Source organism: Lissotriton helveticus, chromosome 2_1 (genome assembly GCF_964261635.1).
Source record: "Lissotriton helveticus chromosome 2_1, aLisHel1.1, whole genome shotgun sequence".
NCBI classification, from domain to species: Eukaryota; Metazoa; Chordata; class Amphibia; order Caudata; family Salamandridae; genus Lissotriton; species Lissotriton helveticus.
In genome coordinates this window covers 1254883146-1254897696 of record NC_136059.1, presented here as the reverse complement: position 1 = coordinate 1254897696, position 14551 = coordinate 1254883146, and the positions used below count along the sequence as shown (strand labels likewise).

Genomic DNA, 14551 nt, shown 5'->3' with positions numbered 1-14551 from the left:
GTACGGAGCGGATTAAACCCTTGAGAGAATTCTTGATTCAGATTCTTGGCAAAAACCAACTTAACTTAAACTGCAACTTACTTACTCCTTCCCATGTATTAGGCTTAGGTCAGGTACACCGGGGTAGGCGTATCTTAGAAGCACCAGTTGAGTACGTTAGTCAATGTTTTTATGTATATATTTTATCAGTTTTAAAGTATCATATGGCTAAGAAACCATATCAATGCTTTTACAGTATTATTTCATAATACTCCTTTTACTGTACGCACTTTACTTCATGATAAGTATTGCAATTGTGGCAACTCATTTCTCTTGCATGAGAAAGAAGACTGCTCAATAAATAACTTTTATTGAAAACGCCTGTCTCGCTATTTCTCTGCACTCTGGTGAAACTAAGCTTGCACGATTGACTGAGTGAAATAGCTGTCTATTGTTTTCACACCACTCTAGAGATATACTCTTTATTCTGAGGGAGCAAAGTTGTCATGTTTATGCGGTTGTCAGAAACTAATCCCTTCTTGTCTAAATCAGGAAGGTTAACTCTTTCCTGAACATTCGAGAAAGTTTCTAGTGACCTCTGAGCTAGGTGGCAAAACTAATTAAGTCTAACAGTCAGTAGAGACCTAGATGACCTCAGTCCTACGTCTACACTGCTGTTTATGTTATTCCAATGCGCAGAGCCTATTGGGAATATAGGAACTACACTACAGAGCAAAGGAGCACTTTACTGATACAACCCAATCTAGTATGGCAAAGTCAAGGTAAAAGCAACGTGGACCCAGAAGCAAAGAACATTGTTGCCAACTGGTCAAAGCCACATTGAAGAAAGATGAATTATAAAGCTTGAATACTGAAACATTTAGCAATCGTCACCAGTATTTTAAGATCTTTGGCGATCCTTGCACTATAAAAAAGGGACACTTTGTGATAAAAACATTACAAACGAATGCTTCTCATCTCACAAAGTTGCATTCATACTCTAGGCACGGAAAGGTCACATGCATAACAAAGGAGAGTTATTTAACATCAAAAGAAAGGGGTAATAGTGCAATAGATCGACAGCCAGTGCGGTTATGTTTTGTGTACTTGTGTGCACACAATGATGTGAACTTACCTTTCCCCCTTATGCATAAGCTCAAATGCCTCGTTGACTTGAGCGAAAGGCATGGTGTGTGTCACAAATTCGTCTACTTTAATTTTCTTTGCCATATATTCACTCACGAGTTTTGGGACACTCTCCACACTCTTCCAACCTACAGAAGAGAGGAAAAAACACAGTAAGCAGCCAATACAAGAAAGAGAATGCATGAGGAGGTGATGAGACTGGTGGTTTTAAGTCAACTGGGGCTACAGCAATGCACGCTGGTAGACAAACGTCAATAGTTTATGGAGCACAGGCTAAAGATCAGTGAACCATCATATTCACGGTGGGTGGGGGGGGGGGGGGTGGGAGCAGCTGGGCACCCCCCCCCCCACAAGTGTGCCATATGATGTATGAGCAGACTGGTTCCTGGCCCACCCACAGTGCCATAATGGTTCTTTATTAACCAGATGCAGCAGGCAGACAACTGTGAGCCAATGGGCTGTCTGCAACTAAGGTCTAAGGATATACGCACACATCAATCCTCACCTATCCTCATCTCTCCGTGCCCATCACTGGTTTTCTGCCCTACTTTGCTGAAGATTGCTGTTATTATTGGTAGTCCGCTCCACCAGTTTACAGGTCCAGCAGTGCCAATACTCTGGTCTCTGGTCGTTGCTACAAACAGACTGAAGCTGCCTTTTCCTCACATGTTTCTTCCCATCGCAATCAATCCAACCTCAATCTGTGTTTTGCCTGTATATGTGTCCCTGCACCAGAGCGTAAGATGGCAGCAATTGCCTACAAAAGGATGTACCCGCCTGAAAATAAAGCTGAAGCATGTGGCTTCGTCAATGCTAGGTTATCTTACAACTGAACATACTGTGCTGTTCTGCACCTTTACAACCCCAATTAAGTTCAGGGATGATTTGGATCCAGTTCTACAAAAAATAAAATGAAGCCATCAAAAATATACATACATACTGGGAAGTGGAGGACACAAACAAGTAAAGTTACCTCCAAAGGCAGTGCCTTTCCATGTGCGTCCAGTGACAAGTTGGAAGGGCCTGGTAGAAATCTCTTGCCCGGATGCAGCTACTCCTACCACCACGCTGGTCCCCCATCCTTTGTGGCAGGCTTCCAGAGCAGCTCGCTTTTGCAGACAAACAAATAAAATACATTAACTGTGCTTAAGTGTATGCTGCAGTATGCACACATTTTTTGCAGTTTGTTTATTTACACTATGTTACTTTGTAAAGTGTCAGCAAGGCAGAGATGCATTTCATAAGGCGAAATCCTGCATGGGGGCGGCTCAAGGGTCATAGTTTAGGAGGGATGGGCTTGGTGCAAAAATGAGGGGAGACAGCTGAAATCTTGGATGGAAAAAGAGGGGACTGAGAAGCTTGCTGGTGGGAAAGGAAAAGATGTTCTACATGAAGGTAGAGGAGGTAACGAGGAGGCGAGACAGCAAGCAGTTTGTGCACCTTATCTCTTTGTAACAAAACAAAAAACAAAAATACACAATATTACTTGAGAAGTTAAGGCTGTTTCTTTGAGAAGCTCAATTCCAAAGGGGCTAACCTGTGCATTATGAGAACCACATACAAGGCATACTTATTCCAAGACTGAGACGAGTCTCAAAATCGGGTAAAATCAAAGTATCAAAAAACAAAACAAAATGCCTAACATTTTTTGCTTGAATCTGGAAGTGTAAAAAAATATATATATAGGAGAATGTAAAATGGTGAAAAAAGACCTGGCTAAATTAGCAAACCAAGTTGATCACAGAAAATTAGATTACAATAACAAAAGCCATTCAAATGTATTTTTTAGCTCTTCCGGAGTTTGCCTTTCAGTAGCCTTTTCAGCGTACATGGGGATCCGATTAAGATTATACAGTAGAGACGGAATTAATGTTTTTTCCCCACTTAACAGAGTATCTAAAAAAAACTGCAACTGCATAAAAAAGTCATGCGGTCACCCTTGCTGCTCAATATGGACTACCGCTGGAAATAACAGGGCAGACAGAAAAAATAGAAGGCAGATGCAAAGGATGAGTGAGGCATTGGCTATAGCAGGAGGGATGGTGTTGGTAAGGATATATGTAATGAACAAGGAAGAGGGATTTCCAACACAGGACTGACTGCATTGCTCTAGGTCTCCTATTGACCAGCCGGGCACACAAAATAGCTGTATCATTTCAGGCTATTTCAGAATGATGAAGTGATGTCAGTGTCTTAGGGGGGGTAACGGAAGAAAGCTATGCAAGTGTATGGACAGGTAATCTATTTTTCTTCAGATTGATGGGGGAGGGTACAGGAAGGGGGGGGGGGAGAGAGAAGGGTAGGGCTAAGAATTCAAATATAGAAAAAAATAACAGGAAAAAAGTTGTTCACTTTGACACATAACATACCACGGCATGACAAACTGTTATCAAAAAGCAAAAATGTCAAGTGATGCATATCCGCTTTAACAAGATCCTGAAGTGTACTGCAGCAGCCTTTGCAGTACGAGGCAAGGGAAGAAAAAAAAAAGCGGAAACGCGATAATACATACCATGACACCAACGTTACCGATGCACTCAAAGGAATAGTCCACTCCCCCATCTGTTGAATCGATGAGCACCTCCTGGATGGGCTTGTCATGTTCTTTAGGGTTGATGCACTCAGTGGCTCCAAATTCTTTTGCTTTTTCAAATTTGTCTTTATTAAGGTCAATACCGATGATTCGAGCAGCACCGGCTACTTTACAGCCCATGATCACTGCAAGGCCGACTCCTCCCAATCCAAAGACAGCACAGTTTGAACCTGCCTCTACCTGTAAGCATGAAGGAAAGGGAAAAAAATATGAAAGGGAGGCGGGGTGAGAGCACAAGGATGACAAATAAGAACATCGAAGTCATAATTTGCAAAATGCACGATTTCTTTCAACTAGTGAAGTGTGCATCTTGCTAAATGCCTCAGAACCTCCTGCCCCGGCACCTCCAAACCAACATAAGCAGAATATTGCAGTTTGGGGAAGAGGATGGGATGTACATTTGTTTTGTGCGGGAAATGTCGTTCAGAGCTCAGATTTTATTTTGATCTTTTGGGCCACGCTCTGGTTGGCCGTGGAGGACGCTGCTCACTCTGATAACTAGGTGCATAATGTTTGGTGATCTGGAGAATTATTCTTGAATACAAAGGCCCCATATATAACTCCATATCCATTTTTGCTTTCAAGTGTTCTTGAGCTATATGAACACCATGCTCCCCACCACCTTTATCCAAAAAGATATTACAATCCAAACTGTGTGCCAGTACTTTAGGTACAGAACAACAACAGACACGGTACTACTTTATTTGAGTATAAACAGGAATACCCTATGCACACAGATGAAAAATCTTATACAGTCGTGTTCATGTAGATACACAAATACAAATGAACAAAGCAAACAGAAACAAACAGGAACTTCCTGCACGGTATCACTACAGTTTAGTTCTTTCATTTTTTCTCAGAACCAGCCAACCGACACGCGTTTCATCGCTTTTGGAAATATGTTTCCGCGAATCCTCAGGGCTGAATAATGGACTGTGTTACAGAAATGAAGTAGCTCCACCGGTGATAATTGCGACCCGGCAGGGCCCGTGACCAAATAGGTCAACAAGTAGGTTGAAAGCTGCAAAATACAAATAGGGATTATTGGGGAGTCTCCAAGAGTATGTATCGTCAATGCAAGAAACCGTTTATGCCTGGATATCCTTGCCAGGGAGAATCTCGATAGCGAGGTGTGCGCCCTGGAAGTGGTCGTAAGGGCTGTGCGCCCGGGAGAAAAACTCTGTGATCTCTCTGGAGCGGATAACTCCTTGAAAGTCTTGATTTTGTACGTAGCGAGAAAGAGGGCCGATCAGTCTTCTCCCGAGTCGCCATGTTCCATGTGGAGGACGCTGCTCACTGTGATAACTGGGTACATAAAGTTTGGTGGTCTGGAGAGTTATTCTTGAATACAAAGGCCCCATATATCACTCCATATCCATTTTTGCTTTCAAGTGTTCTTGAGCTATATGAACACCATGCTCCCCACCACCTTTATCCAAAAAGATATTACAATCCAAACTGTGTGCCACTACTTTAGGTACAGAACAACAACAGACAAGGTACTACTTTGAGATCTTCAAACCATGCATGCTCAGCCACGGTATAATTGTCAGATTTGCTACCACATTTTTAGGTCGAGCCTGTGCCAGCGCTGCTCTAGTGATCTGTTGTAGTACAGTACGGGAGAGAAGCCCCGCCCATATTTTTCAACTGCTTGTGTTTTTGTCTTTCGTAAATGCTGTCTTCTGATTACTAAATAGGCTTGTTAGTCCCTCCCTAGTACGGCCAGGTCTTCATTTGTAACCGCTCATGGCTACTGGCCCCTTCACCTGGTTGTTACACGGTACTGGTATGATTTTCTTTGAGTTTTTCCTAGGTTAGGCACGACAACATGCTTTGCTTACATTCAGCAGGCCATGCCCGCTCTCACTTTCGAAGCAGCCGGGACAATGGCGGGCGTTTGTTTGCAATGTCATCAGTCTCATTTAAATGCGAGACTTATAGCATTGCAAATACTTTCACACCGTATTCTTTCTATCTTTTCTGTGGGTCTGGGCAGCCCACCAGGGACGAATAAATAGATGTGCACCAAGGGGGGGGGGGGGGCGGCCCATTACAAACATATATATTGTGTGTTACTTAGCTTGTAAACATCTGCTCGTGGCATGTAGTGCTGTACATTCACAGGGTCCGGAGTTGTGAAAGTTGGTCTTCAGAGAAGACTTTCGAGTCACGAGGTTGAGTGACTCCTTCTCTCGGTGTTTTTGCACACGGACATAGACTCCATTGTTAGATTGTTTTCAGCCTGCCATCATGTTTGGATGTGTGAGTCTTTGCTCCGGGGTTCAACTTCGTTCAGTTAGATCTTTCATTTTCTTGCTGTCTTCGACAGTAATGTTTAACGTTTGTGCTATCACGTTCGTGCTATCACTGCATTCTTTCGACGGTTCAAATATGTTCGATCGATCGCCCTCCAGGGCACCGTCGGTTCAGGCCTACCTTCAGCATCATACCAGCTCCATCCGAAAATGTGTTGGTGAGATGGTAGGCATGCTTTTTAGATTCTGTCTCTGTTGCCATGCAAAATTCCTGCACACCGACCAACCCCTAGAGTGCAAACTGTACCTTTCACTGGACCATAAGGAAGCAGACAGTGACGAGTGTAAATCGTTTAGGTCTAGGAAAGCCCTTCGGGATTGAAGGGCTCGTCGGCTGCAAATATCTCGCAAGACCACAGACAGCACTCCCAGCATTTTCGGCTAAGAACACACCCAAGAGGAGCAGACCGCCTAGGAAGAAGAGGCTCGATTGACGAAAGCCCTGCGTAAAGGTAGACATGGAGATGCAAGAACTCCCATCAGTCGAGCGTGTGTACTACTGTGACCCTAGTCCCTGTTCCTCCAACAAAGTGGATTAAAACATTTTTATGCACTCCCACTATTGACTAGATGACTAAGAACCCAAAGTTGGCTGGTGCTGCATTTCTTGTGGAAAACCTGGTGAGAGATTTGGAGAGATGAGCAACTTTTTACATTTCATTAGCATAAGCAAGTCTCCCATGGATCCTGGACTTGTGCCTGCTCTAGATGCACATTTTTATTACCTTTAAGTTAGACACTTTACAAAGGCATCTATATCTAGACTCCTTCAACAGTGCCTAGGACTTCCAGGTTGAATTTCCATTCATATTGTTAGCTGAGAAACCTGCTGTCGTTCAGAGATTTAAAACTCCTGTACAGAGATTGTGACCTTCATACCATGCTTGCAGCTGTGCTCTCCTTCACTTTTGTTCAACTTTGACAATCTATGGTATTTCTTGCCAATGAATGGTACCAACATTTAGCAGCTCACTGCAGGCACTCAATTTGGTTTCAAGTTAATCCCTCAGCAAAGAACAAGGATGTGCTGGACATGGGATGCCCCTAAAGTGAACACACATGAATACTAGATAGTAACTTCATAAGGCCAAGGGAACAATGACTGCTTGTAGCAGCTGAGATTCTGGGACGGGGCACATGACCCTTTTTGGTTTATAGATGGCAGCGGAGTCTACAGGTTCTTCCAGGGTAAATTTCATTCACTCTCTCTCCCCCCTCCAACTAAAGTCCTTCACTTTCAAGTGAATGTAGTGAGCATAGCCCAGAGTTTGCTCTGCCTTTCAAATGGCTAAATGTACACATGCATGTGGATGGTGTCCTCCCTGAAGAAATTCAGACTGTAGGGCAAGATGAAGGTTCATCTCCATTTGGCTTTTGTGGACATGGCACCCTTCATTAACCATGCCTTTTGCCAAACGGCATGCAGTCTGCCTGGAAGGGTGTATGGAATTCCCATTGAGGCCGTCTGAATAAATAACTGTTCAAATCAGTCCTGCTGCTTGGCAGCTCTGCCTACACAACAGTTCATCCATGCTAAGGATGTTGGGTTTGTAACACCTTTTGACCAGTTTGGGCCTTGCCCACCCGCGCTAGTGGAAGTAACAGGAAAAATTGAAACCAGCTGTGGTAGTCCCATCAACTGTGCACACAGCATTCATTTCAATGGATCAATACTATTGCTCCGCGATAGGATTACGAAGAAGCTCTTTCTAGGCAGTAACCCTTTCAACAAGAACAGTGTATGCCTTCAAGTGGCAGAGGTTCTTGCTTTGCTGTTCTGGGATATTTCACCTATGGGATCTTTAATAGATTTTTTTTAAGAACTGGTATTTTCATTGTAATAAAAAAGAAAAACACACAGTTTAGACAGATAGACCGTGACCACAATTATGCCGAAATTATCGTGACCTGTGCATACAGGCAGTATCAACGTTTGTGGGTATCTGTCTAATAACTCCACTCTTCCCTTCGTATTCCACTTCACCAGTGTCGCAGCAGTAGTAACGAGATTAATCCCAAGGAAACCACAAACCGTAAAGAGTCGAAAGCAGCATACAATAAAATTACTCACCCTTAATGATCAGGGCTCCAATCCTATATACTCCCATCCTCAAGCACTCCACTGTACTCATGATTCCAGTCTTGTTCTCTCCCCACCCCATCGCTCTTTCATCCATTATGATTGTTCTCATCTTAAGTCCGTCCGCTAATGACCACTCCCATCAGGTCGCATTCCTAGGATTCTATGGTTGGTCCTCTTGGTTTGATCCACTTTAGCTCTACCCATCTCTTCACAAATACCAATCATAGTGTTAAAGCCAATGGGGAATTTTCATATAGCGGAGTTGACATATGATGCCTAATATGCAATGTTTAATAGTAGCACTCATTTGGTTGCCAGTGATCAATGTTAGTCTATGTACTACCTGCGCCAGTACATACTAGTGTCAGCGTAGCTCAACACAATGTGTGCGAATGTGGCCTCACACGTCCGCATCTAGAACACGCCAGGGCACTATGTGGATATCAATCAAAATATCTTTATTCTGTTTCATATAATAAAACCATAAAAGCACAATATAAAATACATGATAAAATATGAAACATTATGTAGAAACTCTACGGGAACGTGCCAGGCAGAAGCATTTCAAATAAATAATTTTTTATGCACTGGATATATCTAGTTTCTTGGACCCTAGGACAGACTTAACACCTACTAAAGAAGACACTAGTAAATAGTATAATAAAGCTATTACGCTTCATCAGGTTAAAAAAGAAAAAAACATGCTATTAGTGCAAATGTAGGTGAATGAAACCGGAAGTGATGACTAAGATCAAACGAGTTAATCGGAACTCGTAATAAGCCAGATAGCAGATTTTAACACATAAAAAGGCCCCCCAAAAAAATGGTACCTGGGCGGGCTACCATGTACTTATTCATTATCATAAAAAGGTTTAGGCATTGATCAATTGTGGAGCGGCCAGAACGGAAGCCATACTATGTGGATCGATTATGTGCAGCTTAAGGAGGGGGTCATATGTCCAGTGTAGAAAATGTAAATATGCTACTTGGAAACATGCATTGCCTCCTTCACCAGCGTGCAGGTCACCTTCCATTCCACACCTGTCAACTGCTCCCTGAATTCAGTCTCATAAGGACTGTCTTCATGGAGGCATTCACCCGAGCTTCCAGAGCCCTGTACATAATGGCTATGAGCCTACGACACATACTCATCTCCAATAGCATGCTCATGGCAGCCGTGGCCGCAGGAGCACTAGCGAACTCTACATATTTCTCTGGTTGCTTTTGCCAATCAAGTGTATTCAAAGAATTGACAGGGCCCCACTCTAAACTGTTCCTGTGCGTCCATGAAAGAAATAAACTGATCAATCAGGTGTAGATCTTCCAGTGTGCAAAAGCCACTTTCCCTCCATTAAGCTATTGTCATTGGTCTGCTAACATTTAGAAAGGGCTATAATCTATGTATGTCAAGAAATTTAGAGAAGCAACACCCTCGTCATCGCACCTTCCCATGCCAAAGCTGTCTAGCACGATGTGCGCAGGCTTGACTTGGGTACCTTCCTACCTTTCAGTGTTACTGGCAGTGCTTCCCTGCATCCTTCCAATAAACAGATGCATTTCCCATTTACCATCCTCACCGTACGGCATGTTGGAACTGTGGAGCCAGAAAGTAGAGCTTATTAATTGAAATTATCTTTTGCCATTGTTACTATTTATTACAAATCTCCTTTTATGCACCTGTGTTTCGCACCCCGAAGAGTGCAAATAACCACATATAAAAGTACTTTAAGTACCAACATATTTACTTTTACATTTTTATTAACCCCTTGCCTGCGGGGCTAATTCCCCCGCTGTGCTGGGGGCGCGCACAGCGCCCCGGTGCCCATGACAAGCTCAGCTCGTCATGAGCCACGGTGGCAGTGTGCTCATGACGAGCTGAGCTCGTCACGGCCATACCCGTTCCTGTAGAACGTTCAGCACAGCGGGGGAATTAGCCCTGCGTGCGAGCGTTGCAGCCGTTATGACGAGCTCAGCTCGTCATGAGAACACGGCCACTGTGGCTCATGACTAGCTGAGCTCGTTGTAGGAAGGTGGATATCTGACTATATGTTACCCCAACTTTTTGCCTAGTGTTTAGCTGGTTTTTGACTTAGTTGGCCTGGGATCCTGCTATTCAGGGCCCCAGGCTATCTGCTCTCTGTAAAATGGACTCCATGTACTTTAGGTACATTCCTAATTGGATATTGGGTCACCCTTGTGAGCCCCTGTATAGTGTACCATAGGTACCCAGGGCATAGGGGCATCCAAGGCCTACCAGGGGCTGCAGCATGTATTAGGCCACCCCTGGCTGGCCATCCAAACTGACACCACAGGCTGATCACTCAGCTTGGGCAAGGTCGTGTAATCACCCCTTGCTTAGATATAGTATACCTATATCTACCCTTATATATAGACACATATATATGTCACTCCAATGGCAGGCCTTAACAATCCTGGAGGCAGAGTGCTTGGTTTTATGTGAGATGGTGCTCTAGCATGAGCTGAGCCTATCTGCAGCTTTCGGAACCATGTCCTTATAGCTGTTCTATTATATCGCCATACCATATACTCTTAAGTACATTATAATCCTCACGGTTAATGCCAACTTTGGTTTGGCTTTATCAAAACATGTCGTGTAAGGTGTCATATGCTTTGGAATACTACCCCCCGCCAGTTCTGGCGGCAGGGGTAGCATTCCACCCTTCTAGAGGGAGAAGTCATGTAGTTCCTGCTTTACCCGGTTAAAGTTAAACAGAGCCGCAGCACCACAAAATAGATGCTGCTGCCACAGACACGAGTCTGACCTCCTGCTGCTGGACGAAACTCCGGCAGGCCTCGACAGTAGGTTTCCTGTCTTGGGAGGTGCTGGCACCTCCCCAGACAGCCTGTAGTGTATTGGGGCAGGGTGGGTTGAAAGAAATGAGACACTGCCTGGGGCACACAAGGTGCTCCATGTATAGCCCGGTTCAAACCAGTTGCTGGGGCACTCCAACCCCAGCTCTGGGGCGAAACTGGACAAAGGGAAAGGGGTGTAACCACCCCCTTCCCAGGTTCCACCTACAGGAGGGACCTAGCAGGTAATCCAGCCCCTTAGTTTAGTATAAAGATAGGAGCATCTCGACATCGCCTGGTTCCTTCCTGGTCACTGGCTAGTGACCCAGACTCTGTCCCCTCTGCTTTCAGGTTCTTCTCGACTCCGATCCACCCTTGGATCCATCCGGACACTTTCCTCCTGGTCACCTGCAGCACTTTCTTGCAGCTCTCCATAGGATTCAGCGACAAAACCAGACAGGGCCTGACTTAGAGTTTGGTAGACAAGTTAAGTAGTTTCAAACGTGACGGATATCCCATGCACCTTATTACAACTACATTCTATTCGATGCCACTTTTACTATGGTAGACTGAGTATATCCTGCATGTTTGTGACGGAGTAACCTCTGTCAAACTCTATATCTGGCCCATTGGTCGTTAATCCTAAAAGGCTACGCTTCCATCAAGTTCTTCGAAAAGTTTAGGAGCGATTGTATTATAGTTAAAACGGAGACCTCAGTATGCAGTAGGACAGGCACTTCCCTGTTGCCTACCTCTGAAATACCAAGACCAGCTCACTTATAATATTACTTTTGTTACTCACATACAGGCCAAAAAGGGGTGCAAAAACTTAGCCCCACAACTACCTCTTGAATTATGAAAGATTTTGTAAATTGCCCTGCTTTTCTAAACCTAACATATAGCCCACTGTCAATGTGTGGAAAATAATTTAAGTCCATATAGTTAGCTACATCCATATTATGGCACGTTTCAAAATAGATTGTGAAGCCAAGTGAACACTAGTGTGCAAATCAGCAGGTTTAATTGCAAACATTTTGATTTACAGAACCACAATCTGAACCTTTACACCCGTAGATTAGATTTAGCAGTGCTGGTAAGGCAGGGTAGGGTGTCTGCAGTACTAGGTTTAAGGTTGGAAACCGGGTGTGCTGGGCGGCCATGTTGAATACTGTGAAACATGCATTTTTGGGAGTCTTTAAAAACATTTTGGTGGTTGCTTCACCCAGAAGAAAACAGTTAAAACGGTGCAAGGCAACAGGAAATGCCTCTTCAGAATAGGAAGACGTGAGTATCATGTCTAACCTTTTTAGAGGCGTTCAAAGGGTTTTGCCAGAGTGGAAAGCCAACCAGCGGACAAAATATAGTACAAAAACCAAACGTTTTGGTTAAAATGTAGAAATCCACCACACGTTTTTGACAGTGTAGGGTAATCCACAGGAGAAAGCAGTGTGGCAGAGGAGCAAGCACGGAGTTGTAAAATCTTTGTAGCTTTCCAAATGTACGAGGTGTTTTCTGGCATGCCCAAAAAACATAAGAACTGTAAGCCAAACAATGGTTACTTATATGGTGGGTACATTTCGAAAAGAAATTCACTCCTTACAAACGGAACCCTTAAACAGCAACTTAAGATTAGCAGGGGGGACGCGCTCATGTGAAATGTAAAACCAGATGCATAAGTGTCAAACATTGATGCCCTTTACTATGCTCTACCAGGTTACACGTCAAAAACGCCCCAATCACCTTTACACTGGCATTCAGTGATGATAAACTTCTCACCCCTTACGTTTTAACCACTCTAGGGCCCCTTAACCTGATAAAAGCAAATGAACGAAATCAAGAAAGGAGTGATGTAGCCCCTTTTTTTGAAGGCGAGAACCTTGGTAAAAAAAAATTCTGAAAGTAATTCGGTTTACCAGCAGCTGCAATTACTTAGAAAGGCTCTGCAACCAAGATTAACTAAAACTACGTGGTCTTGAATTAACCATAAATGGCAAGAGCATCTTCAAAATGCCAACCTGTACAAGAAAGAATCATCATAATGTAGGAAAAGCATACTTAAAGACTTCACCTTGGCTGTGTTGACAACCGCACCATAGCCTGTGGAAATGCCACAGCCAAGCAGGCAAACTTTGTCAAAGGGAGCTGAATCGTCAATTTTTGCAACAGAAATGTCTGCCACCACGGTGTACTCTGAGAAGGTGCTGGTTCCCATGAAGTGGAAAAGCTGCTTCCCTTTGCAAGTGAAGCGGCTGGTGTTGTCTGGCATCATTCCTCTCCCTTGAGTCACTCTGTTATAGAAATAAAGAACACTTTGAGATCACACTGGTTGCGGGGCAGGGTGGATATTTAATGGCCTCTCTTGCTTTTACGCAGAAGCAAAGACATCCCTAGTTTACAGTAATTCACAATTTAATAAATTACGCTTACGGATTGAAAGCGATGTACAAAAACCCTGAACTATATTTAACTTCTGCACTAGGCCAACATCGAAATTTGAAATACATTTATAGAATATGCTTAATACAGTGGCACCTGTTGTAGGTTCTTGGTGCGTTTTAGCAAAACAGGCAACACGTAAGATATACTGAATTGTAGTTCAAAATGTATAGGAACTACAAAGATTACTCACCTCTATAATAAATTAAGTACTCCATCATTCAACTGTGTAGGAAATCTACCCCTTTTCTGGGTGATTATCCCAGATTTTTTAGCTTTTGCAGGACACTGTTTATGTTGGCTTTGTAGCTCTGTACACCTTCACCCTACAATTCAGTAGTAAAGTGCATGTGCTCTCCCTTTAAACATGGTTGAATTGGCTTATCCCAAAGTGTTATGTTTAACTTGTCTGTAAGGCCCTAGTATATGGGGTTCCAAGTGCACTGTGTGCTTGGAACTTAAAGGCAACTTGTGAACTGCAGCACATATTATGCCATCGCTACAGTGGCAGTTCATACATGGCTCAGGCCTACCACTGCTGTCTGACTTTTGCAGTGTAAATACTGTAATGCACCCTCACAAAATAACCGTTTTTGAAAAACCTTCCTTTTAAATATTAGTGAGTCACCCCCATGTAAGCCTTGCAGTCTACAAGGTAGGGTGCATGGCATTTAAAAGTAAGACATGTATAAAGTTATTATCACATCCATACAGTTACTAGGCCACAAAGCTATTTTCACTGTGGCAGGCCTAGCTGTACAACTGAGAAAAGCCCAGATTACAAATTAAAATACTAATCTTTGGCATAGGGCCATCTAGGAAAATATTTAAATAATCTTAATTGTTACAAAAGAATCCAATTCAATGGTGAAGTCGGATTTGTAATAAATATTAGGGAAAAGTAACTTTAGAAAGTAACATTTTCCCTGCCTGAAGTTCTTGGAGGCTAACTTGCAGTGGCTCTCCAGCTTCACCCTGGCAGTGATTGGCCTTGAATTGGTGTGAAAAGCATTGCAGGAATAAACAATAGGCTGGCCTGAATGGGCAGAGATGGCTCCTCTGAGTTCAGCAGATCAAGCACGCTGAGAGCTGTGGGCATCCTTTAGAGAGCACAGGTCTGTTGAGCCACATTTAACAATTGGAGCATACCTAAAAGGGAGAGAACGTGACACCATGCCAATTCTT

The 14551-nt window shown here is 43.5% G+C and overlaps 1 protein-coding gene across 1 annotated transcript in view; it reads right to left on the bottom strand.

The window, feature by feature from the left end:
• LOC144818612 (alcohol dehydrogenase class-3) overlaps nucleotides 1-14551 on the bottom strand; it is a 127279-nt gene that overhangs the window by 29991 nt on the left and 82737 nt on the right. Inside the window, exons 5-8 of the mRNA XM_078676208.1 lie at nucleotides 12999-13218; nucleotides 3638-3898; nucleotides 2099-2234; nucleotides 1115-1253 (exon numbers count right to left, since the gene is read on the bottom strand). Of these exons, the coding sequence (XP_078532334.1) occupies nucleotides 1115-1253; nucleotides 2099-2234; nucleotides 3638-3898; nucleotides 12999-13218 (756 nt within the window). The remainder of the gene's footprint in view (nucleotides 1-1114; nucleotides 1254-2098; nucleotides 2235-3637; nucleotides 3899-12998; nucleotides 13219-14551) is intronic.